General features: G+C 38.9%; 1 protein-coding gene across 7 annotated transcripts in view; it reads left to right on the plus strand.

The window, feature by feature from the left end:
* LOC107746380 (spectrin beta chain, non-erythrocytic 1-like) overlaps window positions 1–13,821 on the plus strand; it is a 131,664-nt gene extending 117,843 nt beyond the window's left edge. For 4 of the 7 annotated variants that reach the window (XM_016560571.1, XM_016560570.1, XM_016560569.1 and 1 more), the window contains 24 exons: window positions 476–829; window positions 1,339–1,521; window positions 2,119–2,321; window positions 3,022–3,112; window positions 3,326–3,472; window positions 3,822–4,085; window positions 4,249–4,473; window positions 4,741–4,830; window positions 4,948–5,241; window positions 5,384–5,514; window positions 5,599–5,803; window positions 5,969–6,346; window positions 6,466–6,710; window positions 7,049–7,187; window positions 7,327–7,411; window positions 7,608–7,804; window positions 7,914–8,029; window positions 8,779–8,854; window positions 9,245–9,358; window positions 9,814–9,840; window positions 10,903–11,084; window positions 11,183–11,356; window positions 11,479–11,521; window positions 11,619–13,821. In XM_016560571.1, the coding sequence (XP_016416057.1) occupies window positions 476–829; window positions 1,339–1,521; window positions 2,119–2,321; window positions 3,022–3,112; window positions 3,326–3,472; window positions 3,822–4,085; window positions 4,249–4,473; window positions 4,741–4,830; window positions 4,948–5,241; window positions 5,384–5,514; window positions 5,599–5,803; window positions 5,969–6,346; window positions 6,466–6,710; window positions 7,049–7,187; window positions 7,327–7,411; window positions 7,608–7,804; window positions 7,914–8,029; window positions 8,779–8,854; window positions 9,245–9,358; window positions 9,814–9,840; window positions 10,903–11,084; window positions 11,183–11,356; window positions 11,479–11,521; window positions 11,619–11,828 (4,173 nt within the window). In that variant the 3' untranslated portion in view covers window positions 11,829–13,821. The remainder of the gene's footprint in view (window positions 1–475; window positions 830–1,338; window positions 1,522–2,118; window positions 2,322–3,021; window positions 3,113–3,325; window positions 3,473–3,821; window positions 4,086–4,248; window positions 4,474–4,740; window positions 4,831–4,947; window positions 5,242–5,383; window positions 5,515–5,598; window positions 5,804–5,968; window positions 6,347–6,465; window positions 6,711–7,048; window positions 7,188–7,326; window positions 7,412–7,607; window positions 7,805–7,913; window positions 8,030–8,778; window positions 8,855–9,244; window positions 9,359–9,813; window positions 9,841–10,902; window positions 11,085–11,182; window positions 11,357–11,478; window positions 11,522–11,618) is intronic. The other 3 variants (XM_016560574.1, XM_016560575.1, XM_016560572.1) reach the window with 2 other exon arrangements.
* Window positions 13,822–14,227: the final 406 nt, after the last annotated feature.

Consider the following 14,227-nt stretch of genomic DNA (forward strand, 5'->3'; position numbering starts at 1 on the left):
CGTGTCCGAAATCGGCGAAGCACATTTTCAAATAGGCGCTGTTTTTATAAATAAACCGCAGATTTGAGTTTTAAACAACTACATTCTCGCCTGAAATACTTTTAAAACTACATTTCATGACACAATAACAGTAATATAAAAATAAAAAAATTATAAAAATGGTGGTTGAAATATAATGCTGCGTGAACTCAACCAATCAGCATGTTCAGCGCTCAAGTCCCACCCCCGAAAGTTCTGGACCTTTGAAAAAGTACTACCTTGCGAGCAGGGACTTTCTGAGGGGCAATTTTTTACCTGGAACTTTATTTAGATCCTAGTTCCTGCGGTGGAAACACACAGAGTACCGGCCCAAAGTCCCTAGTTCCTGGGTAAAGTTCCTGCGGTGGAAACGGGGCTATTATGTCTAATACAGCCGTAAAGTCACTCTAGCTTTGGCCTTTCTCTTACTCATTCTCTTCTGCTTTCTTTTCCACAGGGTAAGTTGGATGACCTGCGTTCTGAGGCCGAGAAGTTGGCATCTGAGCACCCCGATCAGGAGGAGGAGATCAAGGGTCGACTGGCTGAAATCCAGGAGGTGTGGGAGGAGCTTCGAGCCACCATGAAACGGCGTGAGGAGTCATTGGGCGAAGCCTCTAAGCTTCAGGGCTTCCTTAGAGATCTTGATGACTTCCAGGCCTGGCTGTCTCGTACACAGACCACCGTGGCATCCGAGGACACACCTACATCTCTGGCGGAAGCAGAGCGTCTGCTGGCTCAGCATGAGGCCATAAAGAATGAAGTAGATAATTACAGGGAAGATTATGAGAAGATGAGAGCTACTGGAGCTGAGGTCAGTTAGTGTAAACTTGAAGTTTAAAAAATCTCATTACTCCTACTGTTCAAAAGTTGTACTGTTAATGTTCGGTAATATGAAAAAAAGTATTTTATGGTCACCAAGGCTGCATTTATTTGATATAGTAAAAACTGTAATATTCTGAAATATTACAATTTAAAATAACTGTTTTCTATTTTTAAAAATGTAGTATATTTTTGTGATTTTCAGCAGCCATTATAGATGTTCCTTTAGAAATCATTCTAATATGCTATTTGCTGGACTTGAAAACAGTTGTTATGCTTAATATTTTTGAGGAAAGGAAACCCTGATACATTTTTTGTATGATTTTTTTATTAATAAAAAGTTCAAAATTTATTTGAAATATAAATATCATTACTGTCATTTTAATACATCCTTGCTGAATGAAAGTATGCATATGTTATTGAAATTTGACAAATACCTCAAAATAGTTGTTGTAAAGATAAGGAAGTTGAATGATCTCTGAATTGGCTTTGTGTGTTTAGGTGACTCAGGGACAGACTGATGCCCAGCACATGTTCCTAGCTCAGCGGCTGCAAGCGTTGGACACTGGCTGGCATGAGCTGAGGAGAATGTGGGAGAGCCGCCACTGTGTCCTTGCTCAGGCCTTTGATTTCCAAACCTTGCTACGAGATGCAAAACAAGCAGAGGGCTTCCTCAATAGCCAGGTGTGTGATTGCGATACTGCTTGTGTTTTACTTGGTTACTATACAACTAAATGCTAAATATTTAATATTATATTATAACATTCCATATCTTTCTGCCTTTTGAGAAAGGGCCCCATTTCGGTTGAATATAGTGGCCGACCGATATATCGCCAAGGCCGATATTTGGCATTTTTCAAATATCGGCATCAGCCGATAAGTTTTTCTGTTTGGCTGATGTGTTCGAGGCGGGACTTTTATTTTGACAGCGCTGAGAACGGCAGTCGAAGCGCCTGAGCGCACACCGCTCACATTCTCCCTCTTGTTCACTGTCGTCGATGATTTCTGAGGGCGGGGCTTCATAAACGAAGGAAATGATCAGCCCGTTTCTCAGAGAAGGGACAGAGAGGTGTGGAAAATAGGTAAATTATGTGAAAAATAATGCGTTTTTTTTTTTTAAACGAAGCGTTAACACATGTTAGACTGCACCCCATAAACACAATCAAGCCTAGAAAAAAAGATATCGGCATCGGCTGTCAAAAAATCCATATCAGTCGACCACTAGTTGAATATGCTGCAAATAATGACTCTAATAACAGTTTCCTTTCTCTTTGCCTACAGGAGTATGTTCTGTCACACACAGAGATGCCCTCCAGCCTACAAGGGGCAGTGGAGGACATCAAGAAACATGAAGACTTCCTCACCACCATGGATGCCAATGAAGAAAAGATCAACGGCGTGGTTGAGTCTGGACGGAGACTAATTTCAGATGGCAACACCTATGAGGACAAGATCCAAGAGAAGACAGACTCCATTCAGGAGAGGTAAGCAGGAACAGAACGGCATGCTTAGAAGTAGAGGTGGGAGAAGTAGAAGTTTTTTTTTATTTTTTTTTTTTTAGTAATTTTGACAGAAAATGGATATATATATATATATTTAAATAAATTTTTGTATCAGTAAGATTCTTTTAAAAAGAAACTTTTTTTTGTAGATATTTTCTACAAAAATATCAATCAGGACAACTGTTTTCAACATTGATAAGAAGAAATCTTTCTCGGGCACCGAATCAGCATATTATGATTACTGATGATTTTCATGATAAGGATCATGTGACACAAGACTGGAGTAATGGCTGAAAAATCACCTTGCTATCATAGTAATAAATTACATTTTAAAATATATGAAGTTAGAAAATAATTTTTTTAATTGTAATAATATTTCACAATATTACTGTTTTTGCTGTATTTGTGAATAAATGCAGCCTTGGTTGAGCATAAGAGACTTCTTTTATAAACAATTTAAAAAACAATCTTACCAACCACAAACTTCTGAACGGTAGTGAATATACTACTACTCAGTAATTTCAAAATGCCAAGTAAGAAGCTGCGCTATATTGGAAATGTGCAGTATTCATCACTATCCTGGCAATGATCTACATTGATGATGTGCTGGCAGCAAACCCATTAAATCCATTACAGATAACATCATGTTTTTCATCTCATGTTCTCTTTTGGTTTCCTTTAGGCACCAAAAGAACAAACAAGCTGCCAATGAACTGCTGGCCAAACTGAAGGACAACAGAGAGCTGCAGCACTTCCTACAGGATGGACAAGAGGTAATAAAGTACAGAGCAAACAAGACTACATATATCCATTATACTGACTGCACTATGAGACAAAGTCCTTCTGACTGGCATTATGAAAGATAATACACTCTCATATAAATGACTCCAGTAAACCACAGCACCATCTACAGGATGAAGCCAGTGATGATACATTCAGGCTTTTGTGTGATTAATAAGTCTTCTTTTCCTTGCCCGTCTCTTTAGCTGACTTTGTGGATAAATGAGAAAATGTTGACGGCTCAGGACATGTCCTATGATGAGGCTAGAAACCTCCACAGCAAGTGGCAGAAGCACCAGGCCTTCATGGCTGAGCTAGCTTCCAATAAAGACTGGCTGGACAAGATTGACAAGGTATATTCCCACGCACATCTCTTCCAGTGATTTTGGATATCTGATGTACCAATACAAGTTTTGAAATGGTGAAAATTCAAAAATAAATTGTGGAAAAGTCATGGAAATGCTCAACTCGTAATATATTTAATTTGCTAGAAATTTCTCTTTTTGTGGAAAGTCTGGAAAGGCCATGGAAATTCTGTGGTCAAAAATTGTGGGATTCCTGGAATATGTGTAAATATCTAAGATTCATAGCTTAATCAGTGCCATACTAAATAAACAAAAAACAAGGCATGTGAACTCGTAAGCAGAACAGCATAAATCAAAACTACTACAGTGACTTTCTCTCTTTTTCTTGTTCTCGTAGGAGGGTCAGGTGTTAGTAAAGGAGAAGCCTGAGCTGGAGCAGACGGTATCAGAGACTATGAGCAGCCTGCAGAAGCAGTGGGAGGAGCTTGAGAGCACCACTCGAGCCAAAGCTCAGTGTCTGTTTGATGCGAACCGAGCTGAACTTTTCACGCAAAGCTGCTCAGCGCTGGACTCCTGGCTCCAGAACATCTCCTCTCAACTCCAAAGCGATGACTTTGGAAAAGATCTCACCAGTGTCAACATCTTGCTCAAGAAACACCAGGTAAATCCAAAGCCAAATAGAAAGATCGCTACTCGAGATATTCACAGATCACTTTATTGTGAAAGTCCCAGGAAAAAATGTGAAATATGTTTTATTCTGTGTAAGCAGACAAGTTTTAAACCTAATGACCACCTATGTGACCCTGTACCTGTGCGTGTCTCAGATGCTGGAGCATCAGATGGAGGTGCGTGAGAAAGAGGTCCAGTCTCTGCAGTCACAGGCTCTGGCCTTGGCCCAAGATGATTCTGGGATAGTGGAGGTGGATGGGCAGCAGAGAAGGGTGACAGACAGCTTCTCTAAACTGCAGGACCCTCTAAGACAGCGGAGGCAGCGTCTTCTTGCTTCAAAAGAGGCTCATCAGTTCAACAGAGACCTTGAGGATGAAATTGTGAGTCACATTAAAAACTGTTACACTGTATAATAATATTAAAAAAAAAAGATTTTTCAAAGTTATAAAAGATTGGGTACATGTTACAAAGAAAATGCTTTCTCAGTCTTTCTACTTTAAAATTTAATTTAATTTAATGTGTTAATTGATATTTCTTTGTAATATTTGTGAAATTTACTAGCAATTTTTAATATATTCATACATATGAGCAATATTCATTTGGAAAAATGCTTAAAGTTTTTAGAGTAATTATGTTTTTGTCTAAAGTTATGGGTAAAGGAGAGGATGCCTCTCGCCACGTCCACAGACCATGGTAAAGATCTTCCCAGTGTCCAGCTGCTCATCAAAAAGAATCAGGTAATCAGTCGCTCAATCAATGTTTTGAAAGTTATAAAAAAAGTGTTTACTTTTTATCATCTCAATAAATTTTCCACATTCTTTTTCACTGTCTGACTGATTTTTCATCTCCCCCAGACTCTGCAGAAAGAGATTCAGGGTCATCAGCCCCGTATCGATGACATCCAGGCTCATGGTACGAACATGTCCCCTGAGAAGGAGTCAGAGATGGACAGGGAGAGGAGAGCTGATCTTGATGGGCGTCTGGCGGAGCTGAGGGAATTGTGGGCCCTTTTGATTTCTGAGACAGAGAAGAGGAACTTGAGGCTAGAAGAGGCTAACCGTGCGCAGCAGTTTTACACAGATGCTGCAGAGGCTGAGGCCTGGATGGGAGAACAAGAGCTTCATATGATGTCAGAGGAAAAGGCGAAGGTCAGTGAAATTGTACTTTGTATGTGTTTGTAGCAACTATTCAAAGAGCTAGTTCATGTTACATTTCTAGTTTCGAGTTTACTTGATGTTTCTGATGTGTTTATGTATTCAGTGTTTAAAGTTTTAATAATGGTTGTTATAGGATGAGCAGAGTGCTTTGGTGATGGTGAAGAAACACCAGATTCTGGAGCAGGCTCTAGAGGACTATGCTCAGACCATCCACCAGCTGGCCAATAGCAGCAGACTTATGGTGAATAGTGAACACCCAGAGAGGTGAGGGGCATAGTAGGATCTCTGGACTGTCAGATAAAGCATTTGACATTAAGTAAAAATCAATTTTCTTTCTCCCTTTTGTAGTGAAAGAATCACTCTAAGGCAGGCCCAGGTGGATAAACTGTACGCAGGGTTGAAGGATCTGGCAGAAGAGAGGAGGGGCAAACTGCATGAGAGACTGAGATTGACCCAACTGAAGAGAGAGGTGGATGATTTAGAGCAGTGGATCGCTGAAAGAGAGGTTGTCGCTGGGTCTCACGAACTCGGACAGGACTACGAACATGTGACGGTATGAAATCCACTTTTCCCACTCGCTTCCTGAATCTTCACTACTGGAATTACAAAAAAACTTCATTCGATTGATCATACTTATGTGAATACTGCTTCTTTAAACTTTATTTAAAGATTATACCATGCAGTCTATAATTCTGGATGTTTTCTCTCAACTCTCCAGATGTTGCGTGATAAGTTCCGGGAGTTTGCGCGGGACACCAGCACAATTGGCCAGGAGCGTGTGGATGCAGTGAATGCCCAGGCAGATGAACTTATTGAGTCTGGTCATCCTGAAAATGCCAGTGTGGCTGAGTGGAAAGACGGGCTCAATGAGGCCTGGGCCGATCTGCTCGAGCTCATTGACACGCGCACACAGATGCTTGCCGCCTCGTACGAGCTGCACCGCTTCCATCAGGACGCCCGGGAAGCTCTGGGGCTCATACGGGAGAAGAAGGAAACACTAGCAGGGGCCGAACTTGGACGGGACCTGAACACTGTCCAACATTTGCTTAGACAGCATACGGCATATGAGCATGATGTACAGGCACTGAGTGGGCAGGTTAGAGTCAGTCTTCATTTAACCTTTTCACATATATGTTGTACATTTTCTAATGGCTTGATTTTGATGGTTTGATTGTGTCAAAAGGTTAAACTTCATTCTTTGACTCTTCACTGCAGGTCACACAGGTTCAGGACGATGCTGCACGTCTACAGAAAGCATATGCTGGAGAGAAAGCTGATGATATCCATCGCCACGAGCGTGCAGTCACAGAGGCCTGGGAGGGGCTTCAATCTGCCACTCAAGCCAGACGGCTACTCCTATTGGACACAGTGGAGAAGTTCAGATTCTTAAACATGGTCAGAGACCTAATGCTGTGGATGGAGGGAATCAACTTACAGATCCAGTCACATGACAGCCCAAGGTACATTCAAGCACATATAGTGAAGTCAAAATCAGACACTATCGTTAAAAAGTTTGGGGTCGTTAAGCTTTCTTAAAGTTTTAGAAAGAAGTCTCTTATGGTCACCAAGATTGCATTTGATCAGCAATACAGTAAAAACAGTAATATTGTGATGTATTACTTCAGTATATTACTTAGTGTATATACGGTGGCACTGAGAAGTCATACATTTAAGTATACACAAAAATATAAAAATGCCTCACAACTGTACACGTTATTAGTAATTGATTTAAGAAGAGATTACATACATGAGAAAGTAAACAACTAATGAGATTCATATATGCCCTGTTTTGTTATAGGGACGTCTCCTCAGCTGGTCTGGTCATCGCCAACCATCAGGATATTAAGTCTGAGATAGAGACCAGAGCGGACAGCTTTACCGCATGCAGTGAAATGGGACGCACCCTCATCAACAACAACCACTATGCTTCAGATGAGGTCTGTCCACACAAATGAACATGCACATGTCTGCTCTGTGCAAGATAACACACACATTTTAATCACTGCATGTTATCCAAGGAAACCCACATCCACCCACTCACACACTGTGAGGTAATTGGATGTCTGTGATTTCTAGATTCAAGAGAAATTGGATCAGCTTCAGGCCAAACGCACTGAAATTAATCAGAAGTGGCAAGAGAAAATGGACCACTTACAGATCGGTGAGTATGTGGGAGGAAGCTTGTTTCTGTGGCTCGTGGCATGCTATTGAGATTTACATTAAAGGTGGCAGTTTTGATATAAATGTTATATATTTTATTATGAAATTGTTTGACCAGGTGACACATCTTTGCATTTATGTGATTCCTCATACTTTGTATTCCTCTGTTTCTGTGTGTGTGTGTGTGTGTGTGTTAGTTCTGGAGGTGTTACAGTTCAGCAGGGATGCGTCTATGGCCGAGTCGTGGCTGGCAGGACAGGAACCACTGGTCAGGGCAGCAGAATTGGGCTCTAACGTTGACGAGGTTGAGAGTCTTATCAAACGCCACGAAGCCTTTGAAAAACTGGCAGCAGGCTGGGAAGATCGTTTCACACAGCTAGAGAAGCTCACCACGGTTTGTTAAATACACACCCACATTAACAAGGGTAGGGGGATTTGTAAAATATATACATTTATAGCATCTGCCATTTTTCTAATGTTATTCTCATGTTATTCTCTGTCAGCTGGAGGAACAGGAAATTCAAAGAAGAAGGGAAGAGGAAGAGAGGGCCCGAAGACCACCCACACCTCCCCCTGTGGAGGAGGTAGTACAGTCTGAGATAAATGATTCTGCTGCAAGGTAAAAAAAATAAACAGACTGTACTATTCCACTCAACAAGACACTAAACAAGTAGAAATAATCTTAGTTTTATTTACACTACCATTCGAAAGTTTGGGGATTTTTTTTTTAAAGACAATACTTTTATTTAGCAAGAATGAATTAAAGTGACAGTAAAGACATTTATAATGTCACAAAATATTTAAATTAATATTTCAAATAAATTCTCAAAATTTCATAAAAAATGTATCTCAATTTCCACAAAAAATAGTAAGCAGCACTTAAATATTTCTTATCAGCAAACCAGCATATTACAATGATTTCTGAAGAATCATGTGATACTGAAGACTGGAGTAATGGCTGCTGAGCCATTCAGCTTTGCCATAACAGGAATAAATTACATCTTACTCAGATTACAAAATATATTGAAAACAAATATATTCAAGAACAATATTATAAAATATTCAAAAACAGTACATTTTAAATTATAATAATATTTCACAATATTAATGTAATAATTGTATTTTTGATCAAGTAAAACCTTCAAAAACATTTTCAAAAATTACCAATTCCCAAATTTCAAATGATAGGGTATTTATTTATTGAAGTTTTTTTTTTTTTCAAATGTTATTTTATTTGGAAATACATTAAATCAGGCCAAATGCTAAACAGCCAAATTGCTATTGCCATGTGTGGCAAAAAGATACTTTTGGTTGTATTTTTCTGTATTTAATTATGCGTTTACACATTTGCATTGGCTTCTCTTTAAGGACGAGTCTAGACCAGACTACATTGAACCAGTCAGTATCTGTCAATGGTGTCTACAGTGACCATGACACATCACAGGTCAGATACGCTCCACACTGCGCTTATATTAAATTCTCTATTCATGATAGATCCAATTATGCATTCACTTTCATGCACATGTTTACATTATATGTCAGTATATTGACGGTTTTCAAATTCATGTCAAGACGCACGTCACAGTCCTGGTCTCAACTGTACAGTCTTGTTGTGTGTTCAGTGTCTTTTTCCTTGTTCCTGTCAATTATTTATGTTGATTTTAATGTTCTTCTGTAAACTCTTGAGTCTCTTTGAGTGTGGGAGAATGTCACAACAAAACGAATGTCTAACGTTTTCATTCTGTGTGGATGTCCTTTTAATTATCACACACAAGTGCCAGTTCTAACACACTCGCATGTTAATACACATTCTTGTGACGTCTCTTATCTGCAGTCATTATCGGTCTCTGTATCTGAACTCAAGAAACCTGAACCTAAACCAGAGAGTAAACCTCAGTCTAACCCAGTTTCTAAGCCTGTGCCTAAACCCCACAAGGCACAGGAGCGTGTGAGTACTAACCCTTTAGCGCCAGCCTGTAGCCGTAGTGTAGCATCGCTGCTTGCGCTTAACAACCCAGCAGCCTCGCAGCATGTCGGCAGCTATACACACCTGCTAAAGGGCAAAGTCACAGCTCTGCTGCTTCCTACTGCTTTCAGTGGATCAGTCTTGTGCTTTTCTTTGTATGTATTTGGCTACTGTAATGTTGAACGTATAATATTTTTTTCTTTCATAGGCCTGAGCTTTAACATCAGTGTTTGCGATGCACTTTATCACATACAAATTTCTACTTCATGATGTTAAAAGGCATCTTTGTTGTTCTGTGTAGTGCTGTTGTTTTGCTGTTTGTTGCCAGGGAACCTTAACTTACATTATGTATGTATAGTGTTTGGGTGCATCACAACAACTGAATTAATTCCTACTAATCCAACTCACATGAGACATTGTTTCTTTATTTCCTTCAGTTTCATTGGATTTTACTTTATGCCAAGGCAACTATTTTTTTTCTAACATTTGTATTTACTTATTTGGCTTAGGATATGAAATTAGTTTGAGTAACTGTTTTAGGCAGATGTGTCCTAGTGTCTTTGTGGCAGTGTTATTTCATTATTACACCCACATTCCCCAGGCTTGTCCATACTGCCCCGTTTGTCCTTGGTGGAACATTCCGGTCTTGTGTGTTTTTTTTAGTCTCTGTTTTTATTTATGTCTTTGATTGTGCCTTTGCTTTCCTTTGTGTGCATGTACATATTGTGCTTACTAAGTTTGAATATTTTGATTCAGATCTGTTTATTAATATAATTAAAATATCAGCAAGAAATGTTTGTTTGTGATTAGGAATTATACTTCAAAATTAGTTACAGAAAAAATAGGCATAAGTTAACTTATGAGAATACTGAAATAGGACATGTATTATATGGGGTCAGTAAGACTTTTTTAAAGAAATTAATACGTTTATTCTTTTATTTATTCAATTGATTAAAAGTTACAGTAAATACTTTCACTTTGTTAAAGATTTGTATTTCAAATAAATGCTGTTCTTTTGAATCTTCTATTCATCCTGAAAAAGAAATATCACAGTTTACACAAAACCTTAAGCAGCAAAAACTGTTTTTATTGTTTTTTTTTTTTGTATTATTATTGAGCACCAAATCAGATAAGAAGATTGCTGAATGAAAACTAAACAATTGCTGCCAATTCAGCTTTAAAATATGATTTTTTAAAATATATATTCAAATAGAAATATTTTAAATTGTTATAATATTTCACAATTTCATTGTAGTTTCGATTAAATAAATGCAGCATTGGTGAGCATAAGAGACTTCTTTCAAAAACATCAAAAAAAATCTTTCAAACCCCAAACTTTGATACGATAATATATATGTGAGTGTATTTTTTTTAATGAACCGTTTGAAGAGTGTTTGTTACCTATTAATATAAAATCCTTTAACGAATAACAATAGTATAGAAGTGACCTAATCGGTATTTAATAGTTAATGGAAACAATGCATTATTGTGACGTCTCCTAACTGCAGCATGTTTTGGTCAAGCAGGGATCAGAATCAGAATCTGTAAACGGTCCGGGCCGTGACAGCGGTCTAGACTCAGCATCACGGCAAGACCCTTCAGCTACACTGCCAGGGCGAGGAGGAGCAGAGGCGGCCACAGAAACTACGGAGGGCATCCTTTGCAGGAAACAGGAAATGGAATCGCACAACAAAAAAGCAGCCACCAGGTGACACAGGAAGCAGATAAATTATAAAAAGAATGACTGAGAGAACCTAATCAGGTTAATTGTGTAAATGGTGTGTTTTTCTCTCTATGCTTTTGTAGATCGTGGCAGAATGTATATTGCGTGTTACGTAAAGGCAGTCTGGGCTTCTATAAGGACAGCAAGAGTGCCTCGAATGGAATCCCCTACCATGGAGAAGTTCCCATCAGCCTTAGCGAGGCTGTCTGTGAGGTCGCCCATGACTACAAGAAAAGAAAACATGTATTTAAACTTAGGTGAGAGAGATGAGGGAAGAAATTATCAGTATTCAGATTTTATCAGTATTTATGAAACTGCCAATACCCAAGAAAATGAATGAAGTTCTTGGTATGTGACGTACTGCTTTATTTTGTTAAAGGCTTGGGGATGGAAAAGAGTTCTTGTTTCAAGCAAAGGATGAGGTATGTTTTGCAAAGGATGTTTCTAGGTCATTCTCTTATATTAAGTTTTAAAAGAAGTGTTATAGTCATATTGTGACGCAAATATTCTCCCCGTCAGGCTGAGATGAGTTCATGGATTCAAGCAATCCAGTCATCCTTGTCGTCCACCGAGCATTCACCGGGTGGCACACGAGGTCTGAGTCGGGCGATGACCATGCCGCCTATGTCTCCTAGCTCGGGCGATGCAGGGGGCGTAACAATGCGCAACAAAGACGGCAAAGAGAGAGACCGCGAGAAGCGCTTCAGTTTCTTTGGCAAGAAGAAATAAGCACCCAAATATGCCACAGATCTCAACAGTGAGCCAAGCAAGAGATGGAAGTTTGTCAACACCCAAAAGAAACTGATAAAGTTAGAAAAGGCGAACAAAACTCGCATGTCACATTGTGATTCATTTTTTCATTTTTGCCCTTTCTTTTTTTCCACTCATTTTAAAAAAAAAATTGTCATATTTCAGACATGGATCTTGTTCAGTCTTGCCTTCTAGATTGAACGCCACTTTTGGTGACCGTAAGCTCTGAGCCAAGGGAGTGCGTCCCTGACCAAGACCAGCTCCCAGACCAAGAGCCATCCAGAAAGTTCAGTTCATACCCTTCAATTATACTAGTTTTTCCCTCAAAATAATTTTGTCTTTGGGTTAGATGGCGTTTCCATACTGTAATGACCAAGAGTGCTATTTTGTCTTTTTCTTGATTTCAACCTCTCCCTTTCTTTGTGAAGGACCGCAGTCCTTTTCTTTTCTTTTTTTTGGTATTATTATACTTACAACAAAAGATTTCATTGTTATTGCTATTATTAATATTGTTTATTTGCTGTTGCGTTTTGGAGTCAATTTAAAGTTGAATATTTAAAGAAATTGTAAGTATAGTTGGTATGACCTCATGTTCAGAGAGGACAAAGCAGAAAGAATCCCATGAGTGAGAGGTGGGAGTTTATGCTGGTCTTTTTTCCTTTCATCTACATGCTCTTCTGACGGACAGAATATTTCTTTCCTTTTCATTTTTTTAGATACGACTGTGTTGAATGCTTTTTTTAAGTAGTGTTTTTTCGGCTTGCAAGTTAAAGAAAAAGAGTTCAAAACCCACTATTTATGATGGTTTTATTTTTTATTTTATCTTTCTATTCTCTCTTTCATTCCCATTAAGATGTACTTTGAGTATGCGTTCTTACTGTGTGGTTTTGTTTCTTTAGTTCATCACGTTCCTTTAACCACTTTATCCTGTTCTCTTCTTAGACCAGAAATGTGTTTGTTGGGAAGATTGAAATTGAGGTGTGATGCTGTGGTTTGGACTTTGGTTTTACAATTGCTAGAAAGCAAACAGACACAACACAAGTATCACTTGCACAAGCCAACATTAAACTTGCGTCAAACAAAGAATTTGAGGACGGGCATTTTTTTTTTTTTTGATTTTCAAGTTTCCTATCGGAATGTATTCTCAGGCGTAATTTTTAGCATTCACACAGCGGCGGACACATGCACATCAGCCTACACTTTAAATATTTTACAGGGATGAACTTCTCTGACAGCTGAAGTTGGGTTAGTGTCAGTGATGCTCTTGAGGTTGATGCTGTATTTTTAGGTGTGTGTGTGTGTGTGCTCAGAAGAGGTTGCTTTCAGGTATATCGGTTGTGAATGTGCTTCAGCTCTGAATGAGAAACAAAATTACTGAGGTATTCTTAATGTGGACCAAATTGACCATTTTCCCCCCGCTCATGGTGATTGAGATGATCTGTTCCCTTTATCTGTACATCACAAGTTACTATCAATTATCTTCCTTGGAGGAATGTGAAATTTTTACCACATATATAATTGTATAATTGCGGTCAGCAGGAGACTCTCTCCTGTCCCGCAAGTCACGTTACACAGAGGCAGAATCAATAGCAACCTAGAAGGCAGGATTTCAGATATACTTTTGCAGTTAAACGCATGATGTATTGGTAAAAAGTGTACCCACTGTGGCATGAAATCAGTATTTTTGTAGGATAACGATTTTTCAGCCTCATATGATTGTGAGAAAGCTTGCCTTGGTGCGTTAATGTTAGCGTGAGTTTTTGACGTCATACAATGAAGCCCCTTCCTCTGAGGTGTGTGGAGTATATTGAGCCATGTCCACTCTTATGTCATTCATCTTGACATTTCCTTTGGAGACGTATTTAAGGGGTCAACACGAAGACGGAAGCTGAACTTTTCTTTTTTTTTTTTTGGCGCTGTGAAGTTTGATGTGAAGGAAAATGATGCAGACTCTCTGCTGAACCTTGTCCAGTCCCCAAAAACAGCCTCTTTCATGTTTTCAGTGATTGAACAATGTCACTGAAACTCATTTTCCGCTCCATTCAAGTGATGTGAAATTAGGATCTTGGAGTCAACGTTATGAAACATTATTCTCTGGATCGGTCTGATGTTCTCCATCCTAAAGGATAAAAAAAACACTGCGGTGGAACGATTTAGTTGTAGACCAGTGCTTTTGTTCACACAGAATACTGTCATTGAGCTGTAAGATGATTCATTTAGTCTGAGCCTGCACATACAGTTTGGGACTGTGCGCTAAATTGCTTCCTAAAATAAGTCAATGGGTTGCATTGGATTAGTCTCATTTGTGCTGTTGATTTATTTTTATTTTTTATTTTTTATCAGAGTTACTTTATCTGAAAACTTCTGTTCTTTCTCTC

The sequence above is a fragment of the Sinocyclocheilus rhinocerous genome, unplaced genomic scaffold (assembly GCF_001515625.1).
Source record: "Sinocyclocheilus rhinocerous isolate Xijiao unplaced genomic scaffold, SAMN03320098_v1.1 scaffold77, whole genome shotgun sequence".
Lineage (NCBI taxonomy): Eukaryota > Metazoa > Chordata > Actinopteri > Cypriniformes > Cyprinidae > Sinocyclocheilus > Sinocyclocheilus rhinocerous.